The 23,456-nt window shown below is 34.1% G+C and overlaps 4 protein-coding genes across 4 annotated transcripts in view; 2 read left to right on the top strand and 2 right to left on the bottom strand.

Moving 5' to 3' along the window:
- LOAG_16626 (rap/ran-GAP family protein) overlaps positions 1 to 3,653 on the bottom strand; it is a gene marked incomplete at both ends in the record, with an annotated part of 11,240 nt that extends 7,587 nt beyond the window's left edge. The window contains 9 exons of the mRNA XM_020449277.1: positions 133 to 330; positions 694 to 928; positions 1,122 to 1,253; positions 1,488 to 1,684; positions 1,812 to 1,982; positions 2,234 to 2,324; positions 2,570 to 2,692; positions 3,208 to 3,333; positions 3,613 to 3,653. Of these exons, the coding sequence (XP_020307247.1) occupies positions 133 to 330; positions 694 to 928; positions 1,122 to 1,253; positions 1,488 to 1,684; positions 1,812 to 1,982; positions 2,234 to 2,324; positions 2,570 to 2,692; positions 3,208 to 3,333; positions 3,613 to 3,653 (1,314 nt within the window). The remainder of the gene's footprint in view (positions 1 to 132; positions 331 to 693; positions 929 to 1,121; positions 1,254 to 1,487; positions 1,685 to 1,811; positions 1,983 to 2,233; positions 2,325 to 2,569; positions 2,693 to 3,207; positions 3,334 to 3,612) is intronic.
- A 2,352-nt stretch (positions 3,654 to 6,005) lies between these two features.
- On the top strand, positions 6,006 to 14,019 carry LOAG_04628 (HEAT repeat family protein). Its single transcript, XM_020446646.1, has 20 exons — positions 6,006 to 6,197; positions 6,573 to 6,675; positions 7,090 to 7,190; positions 7,568 to 7,629; positions 7,897 to 7,970; positions 8,288 to 8,394; positions 8,909 to 9,016; positions 9,217 to 9,341; positions 9,712 to 9,833; positions 9,993 to 10,142; positions 10,422 to 10,541; positions 10,651 to 10,803; positions 11,026 to 11,208; positions 11,467 to 11,572; positions 11,726 to 11,873; positions 12,342 to 12,486; positions 12,661 to 12,830; positions 13,007 to 13,203; positions 13,432 to 13,620; positions 13,800 to 14,019. The coding sequence occupies exons 1-20, from the start codon at positions 6,052 to 6,054 to the stop codon at positions 14,003 to 14,005; spliced, it is 2,715 nt and encodes a 904-aa protein (XP_020303042.1). The 5' UTR covers positions 6,006 to 6,051; the 3' UTR covers positions 14,006 to 14,019.
- Positions 14,020 to 15,736: 1,717 nt separating this feature from the next.
- LOAG_04627 (hypothetical protein) lies at positions 15,737 to 18,234 on the bottom strand. Its single transcript, XM_020446645.1, has 5 exons — positions 18,179 to 18,234; positions 17,713 to 17,903; positions 16,535 to 16,644; positions 16,377 to 16,433; positions 15,737 to 16,021 (listed from the first exon to the last, which is right to left on the bottom strand). Coding segments are annotated over exons 2-5 (354 nt in total). The 5' UTR covers positions 17,898 to 17,903; positions 18,179 to 18,234; the 3' UTR covers positions 15,737 to 16,019.
- Positions 18,235 to 22,225: 3,991 nt separating this feature from the next.
- LOAG_16625 (hypothetical protein) overlaps positions 22,226 to 23,456 on the top strand; it is a gene marked incomplete at its 3' end in the record, with an annotated part of 1,688 nt that continues 457 nt past the window's right edge. The window contains exons 1-5 of the mRNA XM_020449276.1: positions 22,226 to 22,269; positions 22,399 to 22,584; positions 22,711 to 22,878; positions 23,107 to 23,181; positions 23,274 to 23,426. Coding sequence (XP_020307246.1) covers positions 22,249 to 22,269; positions 22,399 to 22,584; positions 22,711 to 22,878; positions 23,107 to 23,181; positions 23,274 to 23,426 — 603 coding nt within the window. The 5' untranslated portion in view covers positions 22,226 to 22,248. The remainder of the gene's footprint in view (positions 22,270 to 22,398; positions 22,585 to 22,710; positions 22,879 to 23,106; positions 23,182 to 23,273; positions 23,427 to 23,456) is intronic.

Raw genomic sequence — 23,456 nt, 5'->3', positions numbered from 1 at the left:
ATTAAAATTGATCGTTTTTTTTTTTTTTTACGTAGAAACACTAAAATAAAGCAGTGACTAATTTTTTCCACACCTAATAGAAATTTCAGGGGAATTTTCAAACTTCTCAAATTGGGATATAGTGGAACATACTTGTTCACAAAGCTTCAAAGCCTGTTTGAGGAGTTGCAAGATACAGTGCCAACTTAACTGCTGCAGATTTTTTCCGCTGGCATTCAGTAACCGTCGGATGGCAACCAACACTTCATTTACAACTTCAGGACCTGCTTCCATTGCTGGTAACATGTTTGGAAGAGCGATACTTGGATGACAACGCAAATTATCAATGTGCTGTTAAATAAACCAAATGATTTCAGATTCGCTCACGTCTTCAGATCTTGACAACTCTCCCTTACGAACTTACTGCTTTACAAATCTCTAATTGCTATCACTTCTACCTCATATCTGTTATTTGCCAGAACCATAATTATGGACAAGAAAAACTTCCTGGAACGTTGCTATATACTGAAATGATTTACATTTCAAAATGTACCACCTGCATTAAACAAAAATCGCAACGCTACCAGGCAAACTATAAACATTAAAAATTCCAAGGAGAAAAAAAAGAAACAGATTTTATTACTTATCTACTATAAAAAACGCTACGTGGACTATTGTGTATTATATAAACATTAAAAGGAAAAGACAGCCTACTTGTTGACTCCAGAGAGCAGTATGGATACAGTACACAGCGCCCACAAGAACCTCTGTTTTTGGGCAATCGGTACTATTTCTCAATAAATCAAGCAACATCTTTATAACATTATGACCATAGTGAGAGCCCAATAAATCTCTCATTACGTTCCACGCAGTGGGACCCCATTTTTGTTCATGCATTACCAAACACAGTGTTGTTATTAATATCAGCAACTTCGTATCTGGGATGCGTCTGCAAACGTATTACATTTCTAATAAACATGTGAACAGTTAATTTTAAATAAAGTATCTAATAATGTATATTAGTTGCAACTTTTAATCAGTAATACCGTAGCTTACATAAGCACGGAATTTCTATAGATTGTCTCCTTTAATAGCACGTCAGCTAAAAATCAAGAAAAAATGGATTGAAAATGAAACCATACCCATATTTTAAAATAATTCCTAATAGTGATAAACATTCATAAGTCAAATGATCTGCTTTACGACATATTCTTAAGCAAATGTTATGAACAACATCATCAATCTCTTTGTTTGTAATAAAACCAGCATTTGTTCTGTAAATAAAATTAATTAACTAGCCGCTGCGAAATCAGAAGTTTTGAAAACAATCAGCGAAAGATAAGTTGAAATTCCTCCCTATAAATTTCATAGGATATTTATTTGAGGAATATATACTTCGAAACAAGTAGAACCCCGCTCAAATTACAATAGGAGTGAAAATTTCATGAACACATATCCTTGTGAATCCCATAATTTTTAAATACAAATTTTATATAAATCAGTCGCACTTTATGGCTTGCTGTATCAGCTGAAGTACCCGAACAGCATGAGGATGATCCACCGTGTTTAGATCTAGTACTTCTCGCAGCCAACTAAGCTGAAGACTCATGAAATCATATTCGAAACCTGTTACTTTATCACCATTCATCGACAGAGCTACGAACCATTCCAAAGACAAATCAGTGAGACCCATGGAACGGATTAACTAGAAAGAAAAATTTTCACTGGATTCTTTAAAAGTGTTCATAAGATTTGTACGTTAACATAATATAAAATTTTTTAAACGCATTTGTACTAAAAAAGTATAAAATTTAAGAGGAATAAAGTCACACAGAAAAAAATGTGTCGCGCATTGCCAAACCAAGTTGATCCAATTGATATTCAGTGATGGTGATAAATGTTTTTAAGAACGAATCCTTTGCTTCATCCAATTTGTACAGATCTTTGGTCTCATGATATAATGCTTCAACGGTGCTTATTTGTAGTCGTCTGCTTCTAACGATCTGATAATTTGTATGATAGTTTGAAGTTTTACACATTCTTCTCTTTTCTTCTTCCGAGTTTTTCGGGTATAGAGTTTGAGGGCAAATGTTTTCTACAAACAGAAAATTCATTTTTATCCCGCAAAATTTCGAACGGTCTCAAACTTAAACCCTTAAGTTAACTATCCTACTTATAACTGGAAAGTTTGGAACTGCTGAAAGGTGGCGGTATGGGATCTAGAGACGATGGTCGTCAATGAAGTAATCTGTACCGATTCTAATTGTTCCATTGCTTTCATCCGAGTCGATAGCGAACTACCACAACCTAATTCAAACCATGCTGCCTGACTGATAGAACCTTCACTGAAATTGCATTAATAAAGAAACTATTATTAAGGAACAACTGGCTCAATATGCTTCCATCCTCTTCTTTCTTCACATAATCTTTCTGCTTAAAAATCACATTGCTAACCTCCTTGAACAAAGAGAGAACTGACTGCTTAGCTAAACAGGAATGTCTTACGTATTGTGCTATTCCATCTATGGAAGCAATTAGAGAAGAAAGTTAATTGTTCAGCCATTCTAACAAATGAAGACAGTGAAATAACCTATTGACGAAATGCTGGGTATCGTCGTTGTCTTTTCGACTGAATACTGCTGAAAGGAAGCTTCGCCTCGACAACGGCATAGCTACCGGATTCAGATTCGGACTCAAGAATGCATGTGTATCTCTGAATTGCTTATTAATTTCATCAATTAAAATCATAATATTGCCTCGCTATCTAAACTTCATTAATTTTTTGTCTTGCCGAAAATAAAATCGTTAATAGAATCTAAAAGTAACAAATTATATTAAGACCAGGATTTTTCAGCAAGCTGAACACAGATATGCTAAAAAAAACAAACAAATACCACTTGGTGACAAATGCGAATCCGCCACGAACCGTTTGATTTGTGCCGTTAACTCCTATGTGAATTATGATTCAGACATGAGTGCTTCTATAATATCGTGAAAAAAAATTAGTAAGAAGGGTAAAGAGCACTGGGCAAGTTTCGGGTAATGGTGAGAATAAGAGGTATAATGGAAAAACGAGGAAGATTCTACACATTATAGGTCAGCAAAACTAATTACGAAGAATGTTGCATCATCCTCTTATGATGTCATTGTTCTCTATGACTGCAAAACTGGGGTCGAAAGAAAGAGCTAAATGAGATAATACCCTAACTGCCCTACTCTCCACCTCACCCCGCGTATTCCCACCCCCTTTCTAACATCCTGAGTTCCCGAGTCCTCTTCTGTGAAATTAAGATCAAAGGCGATGTGAAATCATTGATCTCACTCGTTGTACCTTTTAGAGCTACCGTAACCGGGCTGAAGTGAAGCGTTATATTTGCATGGCGTTGATGTCAAATAAGTAAATAAGAGATGAGAAGACAAGTAAGCATTTTGCTATTACTTTCAAATGGAGAGTTTCAGGATAGCCAAGCGGAAATGAGAGGTCATTATGCCTGAATGGTACTAAGATAATAGTATGCGAATAATATTGAGTAGTATTTATATTGACGTGAAATGTTTATTGTTAGAAAAACCCTACCTTCGAAGTGGTGATGGTAATAATATTCTTTGACCTTTGCTTCTTTCAGGACTTACCCTTCACATTTTAGCTTACTGGTACCTACAACTGGAATCATTTATACTCACAACTGAATATTAAACAACTATTCAAATTAGAACTTGGTAATAAAGGAAACAAGCTTGCTCACTGATTGATAAATCACACAATTGAAATTGACGAGCGAAGAGTCTGCCAGCAAGCATGTCTTTTTGGATTTCCCTATCAAAACTGTTGGAATAATGTATCCAATCTTGATAATTCATTCCTGTGATGCTGTTAATGACATTTCCTGAATTACCGTAAAAGTTGGAAATTTAAAGTGCAATTTTTCTTGATAATATGAGAATTAATTGGGAAAATGAGATTAAATTAAATTTAGCATCTATCAGTTTCTTCTTATGTGATCATTTCTGCCACACTAACAATAAATAAATCATCCCTATCGATGAGAGAAATGAAGTAAATTTCTGAGAGAAACAGACTAAATGATGTCTGAAGGCAATGGAATACATATTATGGATTAACGGTAGATGACAACAGCAGCTGTGGTTTCCCTATCCTCGAAATGTTGAGCTTCACTTCACCTCTTATCTACTTACTACCACATCATACGCAGTTTATTTCGCCCACAGTTTATCATTCATTGCTATCCTCCCTCTGTTCTACCTTTGCTATTTGATGCTCAAAATAATCATCCTCATTAACGGCTCCTTAATAACAGTAATTCGATGTGATAGCTGTCACTAAATCAGTCTAAACAACCATTCATCAGTTAGCTATCGTTATGACTAGGAAATGTGGAAATACAACTGATCATATATTCTTGAATCTTCGAGTAGGCTTAAAGTATATTAGTAACATTTCCTTTGATAGGTGTGCCACCCTAAAAACATTGTCTTTCTCTCTCTTTGTACTTCATAAATTACTAATGTCAACAGCTCTATATGCATGTAAGGGTTTTGTTCTCGCATCAAATCATTTATAAGTGGAAGTTTTTTCGACACTAACAAGCATCACATTGAAACGTAGCAATGCAGAGAACTATTTGAAAAAGAAAAATAATTGGTAGACAATTGGAAAAAGTCATATCAAACCAAACAGCTGATATCAGTACTGGACACCGACGAGACAAAATGACTGGAAGGGAAATCTAATGGCAGCAACCACTTACTTCATCGAAAATATTCATATCACCGGATTTATCATTTTAGACGAAATATTTATCACTATTTAAAATGATTTCCTCTCTATTTCTAAATTAATTTGTTTCACCATACCATTTTCATCTTTTCTCTCATGCAAGTACTTGCAGTATCCACTGATTTTTTAATTTAATTATGACACCTATCTTCAAAAATAATTAATTTGTCTAATAAGAATTATCATCGTAACGTCTACAGATGCACAATTAGTAGTATAATAGTGATAAAAAGCAGCAATTACGATACTTGTTTGAACAGATGTTTGTCAGAGTGCCGCTTGAAATCTATCTTATGCTTCATTTTTCATTCATCTTCAACTCCTTCTTTCCTTTCAAAATTTCATCCTGTAAATTACAAACAATTCTAACTCTATTTATATTTGTGGGAAGTAAGCCTACCGCGTAAATGGTTCATTTTATCTGTGTCAATCAAGCCATTCATCTGTTCATTTAAAATACATTAAAAACTAATTTACATATAAGATAACTTAACTTGTTTCATTTTCTGAACCGCACAAACCTTTCCTCAGCTTCTTCAATCATCTCTTATCTTTCATCCCCTCTTCCTGATTGTTACACTTCTCCATTTCATTCCACTGTAAATTGAAATAACAAGAAAAAGTAAGGGAAGACTCAAAGATCGTCAAACAAACTATTTTCAAGTGCCGCCATCGATGCTTATAGCAAAAACACAAAAACATTTAGCTTTGTCCGCAAAAAAAATGTTACTACTTCTGCTTTTTCTCTTATCACTTATCACTGATCTTTTTTCCTACCAATTCATTTGATTTTTTGATTTTCGCTATTTTATTGCGCTTTTTATCGTATATGAAGCGTAACGAAACATTCATTAATCCGGTGTCCTATAATGCATGTCACCACTAGTGAAATGTAGCTTTCCATTTTAAACAGATTTTTCATAAGAAGATTTCGGTTTATTCTACCGCTTATAAACAGCTTATGTTTGCTTGTCGAAATTTCTATAATTCTTCTTCTATAACTTTTGGTTAGCTACCATTAATTACAACATCGATATTTTTAATTCATTCTTAAAATTTTTTCCTTGAACCTTCCTGTTTTGAATTTCGCTGGTCCAAAAGTTTCCGGAAATGTGTGTTTGGTATTAAAATTTTTCAATGATAACGATTTTCCCACTGCCGTAAAGTGTTGCAAGAATCAAAAATAAAATATCCAAGGAAGCCTCATGGATCTGGTTATATCAACTTTCATTTTTTAGATTGTCACTGCTTTGGATGACTCAAATCCAAACGAAATGAGTGACTTGGAAGCTGGAAAGAATGAAGAAACTCAACAATTTGAAAGCAAGATTGATTGGGAATTATTGTTGAATGCAGCAAATGACCCGGTTCTTAACGAATTACTTCAATCACCGGTCGATGATGCAATCAAGATTCTCAAGTATTACATTTTTTTCATAATTCAACAATTAACTTTTACTTCACTTCTGGCCATCTTTTAAAATATTTTTGAATTGTTTTCTCAATGATCAAATTTATCTAAAATTTTCGTTTCTTTTGGTAAAAAGCTCAAATTCCATTTCATCCCATTCCCATTCTCACTATCGGTGCTTTTAGTATTTGTTTGAATGAATGGTACAACAAGTACGTCTTTTTTTACTTCTTTTTCGGATTACTTTAAAATTCAACTCTTTTTAAATGTTTTTCCTGTTCATTAAGAAAATAGCGACCAAAAGCGTTGCAGAAACCATTGAAACAATTACTATTATAAAGTACGAAAAGTTCGGTTAAAATTTGTATTGTGGTCAAATTTCAGGACAGGACGAGAAATTCAGAAACTATCGATAATTCGAACATTAAGCGATTTGCTAGAAACCGATGGTGATGAAACAGTCGAAAAGATCATGCCAATCGTTCAGGTTAGCTTCAATTTTAATTGTGTTCTAGTAATTAATAGTTTTTACCCGCCTAAATTCGTATTTTAATGCCTCAATAATCTTGATCTATTTAAGGCCACATTTGGTATCAAAAGTCTTAAAAATACGACTTTTTTACGCTACATGATAAAATTCATATTTTTAATAGTTTAATTTCGAATTTAAGAACTTGAAGAAATCATCGAAAATAAATCGTATATGAAAAATAACACTGCAAACATTGCATTGATTTTTAGAAGACTGAGTTATTTATTCTGGAAAGATGGAAGAACTCCGAAATTTCAATCATCTCCTTGAAAGGAAGAGAGTTTCGGGATTAAAAGTTAGAAAGATGAGAAAATACCTGATTCTCTTTGTAGTAATTTCAAAATTCGATTTATTTGTGATGTTATGCAGGAAATGCTGAATGCAGAATGTTCGAATTTGGATGTACAATGTGAAGCAGCTGTTACCTACAAAAACATTTATCGAAATAGCAAACTTATCGCTCATGTTCCGTAAGACTTTTTTTTTATAATCCAGAAATACTTAAAGGTTTTTGAGAACGACAAAATTTTATAATGATTTAACTATTCCCCACTGAAAGCAGAATATAACTGCCGAATTACTACTCCTGTAAATCAAGATCTGAAGTAACGGATCAAGGCTATAAACTTCAAATTACTTGAATATTTAATTTAAATATGCTTAAATTTCACAGTGCTCTAATCTTAATCAGTTATTGTTACTTATTTTTCCTCTTCCTACTTCAAAGTAAATGAATTTTCACTGTTTATTTCTTCTTCACAAAAAAAAAAAAAAAAAAACAGAGCAATAAAGCGGTTTATTACAATTAAGCAAAAAAAAGTAAATTCATCGGAGCGGGAAATTTCAGAGGTATTGGTGATGTGATCCTCAATGGTATATTACAGAATGCAACGCAACAAAAAGACAATTGCGAGTTTTATTCACTTTTTCAAATCCATTTTGAATTTACTTTTACAGTATTATTGGCATGCTTCTATCCACTCCCTTACTCTTACTTCTCCTCTTACATAATCTCTTTAAAGTTAAACAATTGTTAAATGTCATAATTTATGAAACTACACAGCTACCTAATATAAAACTTCGTTTTCATCAATGTCCCATAACTTATCATTGAGTAAAGTTATAGTGAATTATTCATTTTCAATGTACTGAATTTAATCATAGCTTTTTATACAGTAACGGCAGCAGCATGGTTAGAAACGCTTGTTGAAGTGATTGATCAAATACCTGTATCGCAACTCAAACAGATTGTGGGTTCTTTACCTATTTTGCAGGAATTTTTCTCTTCTTGATGATTTTATCTGACTATCATAATCAATGATAATGATAGTAATGTTAGTAATGAAAAGAACATGGAAAAAGAATAAAACGAGTAATTTTCTTATTAATTTTGAAATCTACAAAAAAAGAAAAAAAGGAATTTCAAATAGATTATGCAAATATTGTTAGGCAGTAGCGATAACAATTACAGATAAAGGGAATGATAATCAGTTATTTGATAGAAATCAAAGTGATTATTTTTGTTCATATAAATTTAGCTAACCATTAAAAATTCTTTAGATTTCAGGTTGTACCATTAACTATTTCACAAGCTGAAACGTCACAGCGAGCACAGCGACGTGTACTAGCAACCAAATTAGTTGATAAATTGTGTACAAATTTGGAACCCATCGAGTGGGTTCTTTTTTTCATGTACTTTTGCACTTCAATATATGTAAAAACTTGTCCATCAGGTAATCAAAGACTGAGTTGACTAAGTAATGGATAGAACCAAACATGAAGAAAAAACTGAAAAAAGGATTCTTAAACTATCAAGTAATCTTTAGTGTGTTAATTAGTTAATTAACAAACCTGGTCAGATGTAAATTATAACAAATTAGATTATCCTTTCCAAGTTATTCAAGAAAAAGGAGATGATGAATTTACTTTTATGTCTTTTTTCTTTTTTATGTGTCAAATTAATCCATCTGCTGAAAATCATGAAAATTGAAGAACTTTCTTTTATTTCTCAGCTTTTTGCTTCCTTTCCCTACCACAGGAACTGATTTATTTTCAAGGTATGTTGCAGGTGAAAAGTTGAAAATTCTTTTCTGTTACTAATTTATTACTGAACTCCAATATACTGATCAAAATTGTGCCATATTCTCTATTCTTCTTCCATTTCATTACTGATATGATACTTTTGCAGTATTCGACGTGACATCATACCCTGTGTACAAATGCTTTGTAATGATCCGAATTCAAATGTACGAAGCTCCATGGCTCAACACCTGGCAGTTGTCGCCGAATCGTTGAGGTACTCAGCCCGAGTACGGGGTCTACTTTTTCTTTTAACCACATTTCGTTTTAAAATGATTAACTGGAATTACAAACCACGAGATTTCCGGACCACTTATGCAAATACTATAAATTCTATGATACGGCACAGTCCTGCCTTCATAAGAAGCGTAGATGTGCCAACAAAACGATAAGCAAAATTAATGAAGATGTATTGAGGAATCCGAGTGATTGTGGGTCAGCATTGGTGCCGTGTTTGGTGCAGCTGTGTAAGGATACTGAAGTTGGAACACGTGAGGCGGCATTGAACACCATCGCTTTCTGCATCCCATTCTTATCAAAAGGTTGAATTCTCTTCATCATCCGAGTAATATTCACATAACCGTTAGCGCCACTATCAAAGAAACACCGCGGATTATTAATTCCGGTTTATGTAGGTCTGTAATTAAAATCACTACGTTGTTTTACAAAGAGATTTCTCAGGTTCCTTCCAAACTATTTGGTTTAATGATAGTTTGCAAGGAACTGATCTTGTTAATGCATTTTGATGATCTCGGGAAGCGGATATCATTTAGTTATTGCTTTCATTCCTAACGGAATAGCAGGAATAGACTTATTTGAAATTCACCAAATGTATTTCAGTAATTAATTAATTAGTTCCATTTTTTCTCAGTTTATTGCTTTTATTCTTCCCTAAATTTCACTGATTTACAGATCAACGGAAATGTTCGATAGTTCCGCTCTTGAGACGTTCCACCGAACAAGCAATAAGTGCTCAGGATGAAACGCTCAATGTAGTGGCTAAAAATCTTGGCCAATGGATCGATTTATTACAGGTATTTTATACAGCAAAGGGAAATGATAATTTAAATGAGCTCTTCAACTTAACATAGTGTAAGAAGTTATTTGGGTTCAAGGAATCGTTTATTAAGGAACGGTCCCAATTTTTCAGAAACCTTCAAGTGGGACTCTAGTTTTAAATCCAGCTTTTTCAGAATGTGTTGACAGCACGAGACCACAACTGGTTTTTAGATACTTACGTTCGAATTACCAATCTGTCACGGTATTCCTCATCCAGTGATAATAATAACGCTCTATCGAATATTCAAACATCTGTCAGACGCATGTGCGCCTACAATTTCCCTGTATGTGTATCATTTTCTAGCTTGTTTAGAGAATACTGAAATTAGCGCAAGCACAACGATGCTCCTCAATCTGATAGGTTGCCTAAAAAGACTTGAGAACGATGATTTTCAACTAACTTATCACCATCACTTTCATTCTCTCTTAATTTAACTACTTCCATTGACTTATCGCTTTTTCAGACGCTATGATATCTGTTAGCTTCAAGACTTAGAAACCTGATCCTTATGAGGGACCCTTTTTCCGCAATTTTGGAAGATACATTTTTTTTTACTTTATAGTGTATGGTATTGAAATATGGTAAAGATTTCTTCAAAGATCGTCTATTACCAATTTTGGAAGGTTTTTGTTGCGACCCAGACGATGATATTCGATCTGCAACAGCTGCGGGATTTCATGAGGCTTGAATTTCTGATTGAAAGAAAAAAAAATCGATTCATTTGGTTTCATCTATAGTTTGATTAATTTTTTGAAAAAAAAGAAACAGAAGCGTTTCTGAATCAATTTCAGGTTGTAAAATTGTTGCCGAATGAACCATCTCTTCTACCACCATTTTTCGAATTGATTCGTGGAAGTCCTGCTGAAGTTGTTGGACATTTGATGGGTAGTCTTGATCGAATTCTTCCAGCACTCTACAAATGTGTTTCTGAGCAAAATAATTGTGTAAAAACTTCAGGATTCTTTAAAAATAACCTGAAGGAAATTATAAACTTCTAACGACTTTTATTCCATTTTAAAGCTTCCAAGAATTGACGAAATACCATTTTTGGATTGATATTCAAATAACATCGATCTCAACATTGATTTCAGTTTCAGTTTGAATAAAATAAATCTCCGATGTATAGAAGGGAAATATCGGTTCCTTTTTATGCAGTTTAATTCCAGAAAATCAGCAGATTACAGTTGGATCATATAATAATAGGATGCAATCGACTAATACGTAGAACTAGTTCCTGGCGGGCGCAACATTCCTATCTACAAAATATTGCCGTGCTACGACATTTGATTCCCGTCAAAGATCTCTTTATCTCTTTTGTTCCGATGCTTAAACAGGAGGTGCTGACGACGGTAAACATTTTTGTTCGAAATTATTAAATTTTCTGAAAATTCAATTGAACTTAATTTTTCACATGCTTAAGCTTTGTTTTGCACTATAGTTTAATTTCGGTCTAGACTTTTCAGGAAAACCATTCTCCTCCTCTCTCCACTTCTTTGGATTTATATCTGTGAGATTTGGAACATTCTAGGTATTCCGACGTTTCGCAGCGCAATCCACGAAATTTAAATAATCTTTAATCTTGTCATCCCGATTTTAATAATTTTCAGCGCGCGATTCCATGTCGTGTCGCTGCTTCGGTTACACTTCTTCTGTTCATGCGAGAAAATCCAAGCGAAGCTGATCGCCAGTCTATCATTGACTTCTTTGTTCACTGTAATTCGATTCATTAATTTGAAACTTGTGCAAAATAAACCATTGAAAAAAAATAAAAAACTACTGTGTAAGGGTTTTGGAGATTCAATTAGGCTTGAATATAACCAGTTTAATTAATAAATTTAAAATTTTTAAAGTTAAAAAGAACTACAGCAGTCGCAAAGCATCAGAATTGTCATCGACGTCGATTATTTTTGGACATGATTCCGGAAATTATCGCCAATTTCAGCCGCAAATTTTTCCATGCATATTTTTTGACTCCAGTTTTGGGAATGGCAAACGACAAAGTAGCAAACATTAGGTTATTGCTTGATTTTTGAAGCTTAATTAATAGGTTGTCGCTTATTGGATTGATATATTCATGTTAATTTTGACTGTGTAAAGTTCCGGCTTTTTTAAAACTTTTTCTCCTTTGAATTTTTTATTTTTAAACTTTATAAAATTACATGATACTCTAATTCTACTCATTTGTTTTTTTCTGGGATAACACTATTGATTCTATATCAGTTTACCTATGACGTAATATTTGATAGAGTAGGGATGGGTAAATAAGTGAGAAGTATCTGAAGTTAAAGTCAATTTAATTCCTTTACTAGCTCTAACTCTTGAGCATATACTCCTTTGAAAAATGAAATTGCTCGAGTTGACTTTGGTGTTAGTATTATTTTAGTTATGATGAATATTTTGCCCCTGTTTTTCAGAATTTTAAAATTTTCAAAATCTTTTGAGATTTTAAAGATCCAAAATATCGTCATAAAATACTTTGCAGATTGCAGTTGTGCCATATGCTTTCAAAAATAAAAGCAAATTTGTACTTACCACAGGATGAGGAGATTTTGCGACGGGTAGAAGGAATTATTCGTGATTTACTTTCCAAAGAGCAAAATTCATCAACACGACAGTTAATTCAAACAGTATGTACTTGTAGTAAATATTTGATATAATTTTTTTAAGGTTCTAATTATTATAATTTTAATTCATTTCTTAATTTCTGTAAGATTTATCTTTATTGCTAAACTTTAACTGATCAGAATGATCATATTCGTGTACAAAGTGAAAGACAGCCGATTTTTTTTCTGGATTTTCAGTATGCATGTGAGCTATCCCGGGCTGAAACCCGAAGCAAGAGTGACAAATCGGACGAACTAAAACAAAAGGCGGAGGATGAGATTTGGAGTCAGAAGCAACTAGCTGTAGAAGTTCTCCAAGCAGCAGCCAACGGTACTTCAGAGCAGCGCCTCAATGAAAAAAGGGTCAGGTATGTCATTGCAACCGATGTTAATATTGGCCTGGACAGTCAAATATGAATGTTGGCCTGAATAGTCAGCTATCTCTTGACAAGAAAATAATCCGTGCTGTAAACTTCCTTGTTTGCTGATTTATGTGTACTAGCTACTTATTTGATTACATACTGCTAAAAATTTATGTTTTCAGTGACAAAGACGTTGGCCATTTAGATAAGGGTCCTTGGCGTACACATATACAGCATCCCAAAACGGCTGTTGTTCGGCCACAACCACAAGTTGTCGTTACACAACGTAGTCCGAGCCCGATGCCACGTAACTTCAGGACTGCAATGGAGGAACGGAAATCTCGACTTCCATTAGCTACTTCACAAAATAACAGATATTGCAAGTGTTACTGCCTTCATATTATTACTATCTAATAATTGGCCAGGTATCTCGTTGTTAAGCTATTGGTCAGGTACCTGGTTGATAAGCTGTTGCTTAAGTATCTAGCTGGTAAGCTGTGGAACAATTTTCATTGTCTTCTTTTCCAGAAGTTCAATGACTTCGTTTGGGCTGTTGATTTTTCATGTAAGGGTAATTGATTGCGAATTTCTTTTTTTGCAATTTTAGTAGATCCAAAGTATAAAACAGCAGCAATAGCATCAGCAGGAACATCAGCAGTCAGAACTACTCTGCCACTGGTAAATCGCAGATGTAGTACCGAGGTGACAGCCAAAACTCGTCTTTCAACAGGTCGCAAAAATTCAGGCACTTTAGCTGCAAAACCTCCGACTGGTTTAAGTGCTGATAATACAAATAGTTAGTTCAGCTATCTATTATTAGAATAGTTTATTTAAAATTCTGCTAAATTCTTTTGATAGTAAAGTCTCAAAAATCTAAAAATTCAGGTTGAATTTTTATTGTGGTGCAGTGAGATGTCAAACAGTATTATTTCAGATTTCACTATCATAACTACCTGTAAAATGATTCACTTCTAGCATTATCAGTGAAAGCTCGCCGTTCCTCAGTAACCACCATAATGTCGCGTTCAGTATCATGTTTAAACGGAAAAGTTGGATTGATGCCGTCGCAATCGGCCGACTCAGTTACATCGTTTGGCCAAGGGCTTATCAAAGTCCGCAGTTTTTCAAATATTGCCAAAACACCGACTCATCTGATCATGAAAGTAAAAAGTATTAACTAAGTGATACATGCAGGGATGACCAATGTATACATTTCTTCTTGTATTTAAAAAAATCTACATTTCTTGGACCTCTTATTTTACGAGCATAAATCCAAATCAAAATTCTTGTAAAATTTGGAAATTTTTTGCTGGTTATTTTGTTCCAATCACTTTTAAAGTCTCAATATAGATCTGGCTAGAACAGATCTTTTCTGATTTATTAGTCTTAACTGCGCCAATAATTGTCCATTTGATTAGCTGCTAATTACCTTAAATTCATATTCGGATAATTTGAACTTCCGGGAAGCTCCACATTTAATTGCTGACTAAAAGATTTCCATTTCCTTCACTTTTAGAACCTACCTTTTCTCCAAAATTGATTTCTTTGTGAAATAGCAATGACTGATATTGAGGTGGTAAGACTATGCTAACATCAACCATTCGACTGCGCAAAACAAGAGTTAATTAACTGTATTTTGATGTGAAGATGTTAGTGCTAATTAATTGTCTACGTCGAGTCGAGGTATTTGTAACAATCTCCTATCAGAAGTCGACTCGATATTAACATTATCGAATGTTGACCTTCTTAAATGGTAAATTGTAACTGTCATTTGCTGGTTTGTGTGAGTAATAATTTCCAGTGTTGTTTTGATATCCACAGATAATTCAGTTCAGGAATTTTTGGTTGTTCATTCATGAGGCTAGAACATGACCGCCCTCAGGTAATGGTTAAATTAAATACTATAAGGCCAGCGTACTATTTTTTACTGATCGGCTACACACAAATTTCAGAATTCTATTCCATTCTCAGGATTTCCATCAGAATTCTATTCTGAAAAGTAACCCATAATGCCCGAATATTCATAAACATAGTATTGGGGAACAAATTAACCGATCACGGCTTGTTTCCTCAACGATAAACAATTCATACTGACGACCATGTATGACAGATAGGAGCTGCAATTTTTACCGGATCTCACGATAATAATGAAAACTTGACCAATTAGAAATTTCGCTTTGACTTTCCATTCACTTTAAGGAATTTGCTTAGTTGGGAAGGAATCGGCAATAGCAGAAGACAAAGATTGTAATAGTATGAAACTTTGGAACTTTGGCTCAACATTTAATGCCAATTACTTGGATCTGTAAACAGACCGCGGCACTGTTACACTTTACACAGCATACTACTAGCGTTCCAGAGTTTGCACCGTGAAACCCTGCTACTTAAAAACCTGAATTAAACTGAATTAAACCTGATTTAAACGTCCATTGCAGACCAATTACTTTATTACCGCGAAACACACAGCTTCGCAATGAATATAAAGAATTGGTTGCTGAAGTCGTGAGATAAAACACTTTTCCGCTGAGAAAGTGTTCGTCTCACGAATATATTGCCCTCGAGTGAAATAAATGAGAATTTCTGATGTATTTCAGTAAGAAGTATTAAGTTTTCGATTTGCGTAAATTACTAGATTACTACCATTTCATTGCTATGGAAATTCCAGGAAAATTTGCTAGGGAATATAAAAATTTGTAAGAAGATTTGGATCGCCGAAATAATATTAAGTTATAAAAACAAATGAATTCTTCGAAATTCTAAAACTAAATTAAAAGTTGCTACGATAAAAATATAGACTAATTAACCAATATATCATAAGAAATGTATGAATAATGTCGTCTTTTGAAATTGGTTAGTAACTAAGGGAATGAAAAGAAATTGTTATGTCGATAATATTGAAGTGATAATCGACATACAGTGGTGATCGCTTTATTTGAATTACAACAAAAAAAACTAATGCATAATGGATTGTTATTTGTTATTATTTCTAATTTAAACACTTTCATTCTTGTCTTCCACTATACATCCAAAAGTAAGACAGAAGTGAAAGCAGCAAAATAAGATATGAAGAATTTCAATCTTTCGGAGACCCAAAACTTTAAATACATAAATTGATCAATTAATTTATTACTGGAGTTTCGACTGAACCGTCACCATTATCAATTGTCCGTGGTACATTGCGACAGACCATCCCACTCCTGAAATTTTTAATTTTTTCCCTCTTCTGAGAATATTCGTGAGCGGAAAGGGAAACAACTCGCGAGTCAAGTAATCTTTTTATTCCAAATTTTTTGAAACAAAAAACTTGCGTCCTGAACTTTAAACAGATTACTTCGGTAAAAACCAACCCCATGTGTGAATTCAATAAATCATAGCTTTGTGTTAAAATATCCTATTTCAGAACACCGAACGATGTAAAAACATTTTTTTTGAAGCGCGTGAAACTTCCCTCACCCTTACGATCGGGTTATCAAGATTATCTGTAGCAACGAAATTTCGAAAAAGAAAAAGTCATTAATAATGAAAAAAGTTTCCAAGAATTACAAAACGAACAAGCATCCATTGCTTCTTCATTTTCTTCCTTGTACTCTTCAAAGTTGCTGTTCACAGCTAAAAATAAATTTTATATAATAAAATTTTAGGATTTTTTTTCAGTTTTCAAGAGAATATTAAGGCATGAAAAATAACTACATCAAATAAAACGAAATAACCATCAATGAAGACATATTGATTTGTTAAATCCTGAAACATATACCAGACGAATGCTAAACCAAAGGCAAACCGCTTCCCGAAGTATGACGAACGCCACGCATCATATACACTGCAAATAAAATGAAATACTTGAAAAACATTAAATAAAATGAAATATGGAAAGAACTAATTCTTTCTAAAAAAAAATTTTTTCAAAATAATTTGTACTACTGCACTGCTTTCAACTCCACGTTTAAACGAGTTTCTTTACGAGTGACTACTAGTGAGTTGCACGAAAGACAAACACAAATTAAATCATATTAATCACCCTACACCAAATCATTCCAGGTTCCGCTTGATACCATCCTTTCATTGAATCAGAAGATTCAGGTAGAATTGGTCCGTTATTTAAAGCAAGACAGTTCTTCGTGATTCTGACCTTGTGGTCTTTTTGCCTTGCTTGCAATCCTTTGAAACATTATTTGCTTCCATTCATCTTTTCGCTACGAACCTCCCATTACTATGAAATCGTCTCATTGACAAGATACATAGAACTTCAAGACCTTCATATATTTTTTTGAATGACCAGCTTTAAAAAAGTGGCTCACAAACTGGTGGCTCATGAAAATTAAAATATAGCCCAAAAGGGCGGCACCGTGGGTAAAAAATTTTTAATGAAGGAAAAAATTGACTTTGTTTTTTGTCATTGCGACTTTGCTCCCACATTCCATCTTCTTTATATTATAATATTGCTCTAAGTTTAACCAAAACGTCAAAGGTTTTGATTAAGTTTTATTGGCAAATTAACAGAACCTATTATTTTCGAATTCTGTGCTACAAATTAAAAAATAAAGTCAAAGTGAACCGTAGTAAAGGAAAAGTTGGGAACCACTGTTCTAGGTTGTAACTTGCAAAATGGTATATTGTGGACGGATGAGGTTCCATATACCAGCTTATTTTAAAAAAAAATCAACTTTAGGAACTACACCTTAATTAGTCCCAATTTTATTCCTAACCCGACTTGTAGCGTTTGGTATCCAGTAACTTCCCATTTCATTACCTAGAAACCACATAGAGAAAAAATTTTGGATAATCACTATAAATTATGAAAATTCGAAACAAATACAATGAAGGCTTGAATCTGAAACCAATGAAATGAGAATCCAGATTTGAACATTAAATTACTAAAAGAACATACCGGCCGGAAAGTTTTCCCCACAATGAGCTCTGCTCCCAGTCCTGCTTTCTGAAGCGTGGTCTGTAGATTGGTTCCTCAATGAATGTGGTACATTTGGATCGAAGTGGTACAACCAGCTGTTTCACAGGTAATTTGTTGCATAGCGAGCGTTGAGCTACAGTCGTTGTTGTCTTTGCGATACACATCGTTGACTTCAAAAAACATATTCAAATTTTAAGGAAAATCTCCGCTAGATCTTTCAATTTTCATCTGACTGAAAAGCCAAGTCCTCCGAGGTATACACCGCCATTCTGAGTTGAAACAGGCTTACGGAAGCTTTCAGTGACCAAGTAATGAAAGTTGAATGTCCAGCATACTGGAAATACAAAAAGAAAGCGCACCAATGCAATATTGTATATCAGCTTCTCTGGTAAAACTAAGGACAAAAAGAAGGGATAGCATAAAAGTGAGGAATTAAAATATTTACCTCTCTTGCAGGTGATTTAAATCCTGCTTAATCGTCCAATCAAACTCTGCAAGTAGCTAAGTTTCAGAAGAGATAACAGAATCTCAACGAGATGTATGAAAATTACTGCAAATGAAGAGGAGATGTGACAAGTATCAGAATGGTACAGGATGTTTTTCCTTGTAAATGACTGAACAAAGTAAAACGAAGAAAGGGATTTTTTTTTTCATGAGAAAGAATCAGGTGATCAGTTTAAGGACAAAATGGCACAAGAGGAGATGGAAAGAAGAGAGAACGGTAGGTATTCAGCACTTCGTAACGTGAGTCCAGTTGTGGCTGTGCATAAAAACATGAAAATGAATTAAAAGATAAGAAACCAACTGATTTCTTTTATATTCAAACAAGTCAACAAAAAAGTAAAACAAAATTTCATATTAGTCATTTTAAAATTCTAAAACAGTATGTCTTAATCTTGACATAATTTGACAAACACAAATTCACAGCAAAAGGTCACTGCCTGCTTATTTAAACCAGAAAGTACGATAAACGGTCAGTGAAAAGAATAGTAAAAGCACAATATATATTGCTATTTTGATGCAAAAACATCATATCCATCGATAGCAATGTACCCACTGATTTCAGCGAACAATCGTGCATACGTACGTCTCTCCGAGATGACACGCAAATACTCACGTGGGTAAGTGTACATTAAGAACACTAAGAGAGGTGCTGTAGGCTGCATCGTAACAACATATTTGCAAACTGTTCACTGATGAAATATGTGAAGTGGAGAAGAAATGATTGCGTTTAAGAAGGGCAACAGGTGATATTTGACATTTTGTTGAAGGAAGATCGCATTTGTAGAATCGCGAATGGGAGGTAGGGCAAAACGTGCTAACAAACACAATGAAATTGAATGAAACGTGCAATAATTATAGATAATAGATAATTTTGAAACATATTTTGACAAAAAAAGTTCAAAGGAGAGAGGCAGAAGCAATACGGATAGGATGACAGGAACAGCTGTTTCCGGACATTCATCCGTTTTGTTTCTTCAGCTTAACATATGTGATTTTGTTCCAAGTTTTATAGTTTTCCATCAGGAAACAATCATGCGAAAGAGAGAGGGACAGGAAGAAAGTTTACTGTTGAAGGAGCGATGCTCTCGTAAACTTGTAAATTTCAGGATTACCAGGAATTTTCTTGAATTCATGATCCGAGAAGAGACAGATAGACGTATTGCTTCATATCCTTCATTCCACTTGGCATTATTTGTCCTGTCAGACAAACTTTTTCCACTTTTGAAATTAATAATGATTGTTGCTGAACGTCAGAATCGTTAATTGATTACTCAGCAAACATATACTTGCTCATCTTTTGTCTTCATTCTTTTTTATTTTCACTTGTCTAACTTATCAAGAACCATTTATACCTAACTGCTTGCAATAAACCCTTTTATAAATGCGACAAATGATAGACGCTTATAAACTTGGTGTCATCTTGATAGATAATGAAAAGATGATAAGGAAAACGACTGAACTCGATTCATACCGATAGGATTTTATCAAAGACGTAATAAATACAACAGGTGGTTAGACATTACAAATCCTGTTGCAAACCAAGTGATTCATAATGTACTTATCCTGTTGATCGTTAACCCCATTTACAGTTAATCATCAGGTAAGGCTGGTATCGGTTATGGTGGTAATTTCATTGGAATGGAGAACTTGAAATGAGAGATAAGCGATCTCCCATACTATTTTATAATTCTGAAAATTTGTAAGACCAATCAAGACTGCACAGAAGGAATAATAGCAAAAAGAAGTAAAGTCATGAGTTACCGGAGAATTACCGATTTTTTACCATTCCTTACACCTCAGAAAAATTAGCCACCTTATTTAATTTAACAGGATCGAAATATCATGTCTGCACCTTATAAATACCAGTCTTTACAGAGTCCATTGTATATGAGCATTTTGAAAAATTATTTTAGCAAATATAAAGTCGCTAAATGTAGGAAAAAAAAACCATTTCTGATGTTAAATTAGGAAATAATGTTCGAGATAATCAAAAGCATCTTCAAACAGAGCAATGAAACAACTACTTGTAGCTTTTGGTATTGTCCTGTTCCTTTGCTTCTATGCTTAATTCCAATGAAGCAAATTGACAAATGCCAAATTCATTCATTTTTCTTTCTCTTTAATTTCTTAAGTCTCTTACTGAATTAAAATGACAACGAAACGAACAGATGGGAATATATGATCAGGAAAAATATCAATCTTTCAAAATTATAATATTCTATGGTGGAAGAATGCACAGTCATTAAAAAATAGAATGAGAGAAAAAGTAATGATAAATGTGCCATGATGACAATTTAGCAATGGTATCACTGTCTTGTGTCCAGCAGCATTTCAAAGACTGTCATAGCAAAGAGGAATAAATGTTGTAAACTGCGATATGCGATAAATGAATTTTTCAATGGAGTGTAAGAAATGATCTTGTATACTGAAGGTAAACCGAACCAAACGAATTTAAGTCTTCTCTCAAATGATTCATGTGTCGAGATCAAATATACGGCAATGAGAGATATGTAAATTTGAAACTGATCTGGTTATAAAATGAGATGATTATGATATATTGGAAACATATTTGAATATGAATGATTGAAGGACGAACAGAACCCATCAAACCGTCCTCTCAGACCTATCGCAAATCTAACGATGACATTTTGAAACGAAGAAAACTTATTGATCTTCGTACACTGCTACAAATGCGCCCTACGAAAACAACAGGAAGGTTGCAGAAGGACAAATTGAGCAATCCATCCATCTAACATCAAACAATAACAACAGCAACTCCTGATACATCACCGCCTTCTACTTCTCTCCTCCTATACTCTCACCATACTCCTCTATGTCTATACCCTTCCTAACTTCTATATTTCGACCGCCGTCTGTCTATGAATAAGAAGAGAGCTATGAAGTGTTTGTTGCATTTATTCCTTCTGATACAATGGTAAAATCGATAGTACACATGGACTTTTCTTCCTTTCTATCCTTTATTGGGAAGAGTTTTTCGTCCTTACTTCTATACCTGCTTCTTTTCGACCTTCTCCACTCCGTGGGAGGGGAATTTATTAATATCTAATTCGAATAATGAAAGGCTCTGATGAATTGACCAATTCCAAAACTCTGTAGTGCTTCTTCATAACTTCAGAAGTAATCACACTCCTTTACTAGCCATTGGCGCATAATTACCTTTGATGAGTGTGTCCACATCAGCATATAAAAAGGAATTGCAACAATTTAAAGATGTCATTGTAAAAGATTTGTTGTTGCAACTGCTTGCTCTTATGGTTCTTGCTACCGCCACTACAGCTTCACCATCGTCCCGAGAGGAATCGGTCGATGTGGAATCTCCCAGATGTAAATTACTTCCACTTCGCCGATCTTCACATATGTGGAAGCAGTTTGAAGTAAAAGAATTCGTACATCTTGTCATCCTCACTTCCTCGAGCAAAAGTTCATGTAGGGAAATGATCATTGCGAGGAAGTAATGCTTCAAATCCTGCATAACTCTATCCCTCTCTATAACCTGAATATACCAACTCTACTGAGAGATGTAATTGCAGATATGATGAGTACGGTGGAACTTTTTTATCACAGCAATACCTTCATAACCTTATTATTACTTATTATAATATATCTATTGAGCGGCAATTCACTCATTATATGCAATGTATTATGCACTTTACCACCTGGAATTTTAACTTATTTCCAGATGGCTACCAAAAATGGCATCATTAAGGCTCGTTTTTTAACTTCTATCTAACCTTCAACTTAGTTAAAAGAAAATGATTAATAAGGAAATTAAACAGCAACAGTAAAATAAAATGAGTGTCAAAAATTCAAATGCATAAATCTTTCAATCGTTCATCTTGCAAATGTCAATTTCTTAATATCTAGAAATCGGTCATTGTCTATTGGATTATCTGTGGTATATCTTTTACTTGTGATACCGTATATGCTTCTACCAGTGGTTATTCCTATATTAAAACAGTGACATTAATGCTTTTATTTCATTGTTGTACGATGGGAAGTGTTGATAGGAAGGTTTGATTCTTCTGAACTTCTGAACTTTCTTCATTAGCAACTGTCGACCTATAATCTGGCACAATCTCATAAATTTGGGTTCCGGTTGTTGTTTTTTTTTTTTTTTTGATATACCATCTGTTTTTTTAGTCTGTACCTCTTGATAATACACTTTCTGGAAGCCCAAGACGTCTGAGTCAAATGAAACAACATGCAAGAGAATGGATCGCGAATAAGCAGTCACGATGTAGACGTACATCTGAAGATATCACTTTTGATACTGTGGGATGTGGGGGAACTATGCTTGACAATCTTAAAACAATACCAAAAGAAAATGTAAGTGTCGTGCGGGCAATTTTTGGATGATTTATGCAAATTTGTTGACGAGAAGTTTTGAAATTTTAAGAAACAATGAAAAGATATGAGGAAGAAATGATGAATAAATGTTTTTCATGATTTTAGTGTACTGCTACTGGCTTGAGTATTACAAGATTGAACCCTACAACGATACATTCAACAGCAACACAGTCATGCCCATCAAAAACCACCAGAAGCAGAAGATTGGCTGAAGATGAGAGAACTGAAACTGCGGAACAAAGTTTGACATTAACTGGAAGAACGTTTAATGAGGTTGGCAAAAATCTAATTTATGAAAGTTTTAAACACTAGAGGCTATAGTTTTCAAAGGCCATCCTAATTATTTAGTGCAGCCCCCAGCACTGTAGAAATGTAGAAACTGTGCTGTAGAAACCCTAGTACTGTAGAAATCCACAACCATCAATCGGTGAACTATTTCATTCTTTTGTTTGCTGAATTCCGGTGATTGATATTATAGATTTCGTAATAGAATTACTTCAGAATCATCAACTAACGGATTGTATGGAAAATCCGGCAAGTAATATTGAAGGACTTGTTTCATACCCCAGTTCACAGGTAGATTTTGTTATATTCTCGTCCTGCTTAAATGGTCTGTTATGTTATTGATTCAAAAAAAATAGCTTTGACTTATTTGAAAAATTTGACAGGTGATGATTTGGAGCTGTCATACTGGGCCAGTAATACTTGCATTCACCAATAATTACAAAAAGCCAGTGGTGTGGGCGCTAAAAACGAATGCTATAAGACGTCTTGCTGCATTTCCAACTACTGGAATAATTCCGCCCTCAGAAACAGTTCAAGTTAACCGCACTTTTTCTTGATTTTTAAAC

The sequence above is a fragment of the Loa loa genome (genome assembly GCF_000183805.2).
Source record: "Loa loa unplaced genomic scaffold supercont3.10, whole genome shotgun sequence".
Lineage (NCBI taxonomy): Eukaryota > Metazoa > Nematoda > Chromadorea > Rhabditida > Onchocercidae > Loa > Loa loa.
The sequence above is the reverse complement of the archived record's forward strand: the minus strand, read 5'-3'. Positions and strand labels throughout refer to the sequence as shown.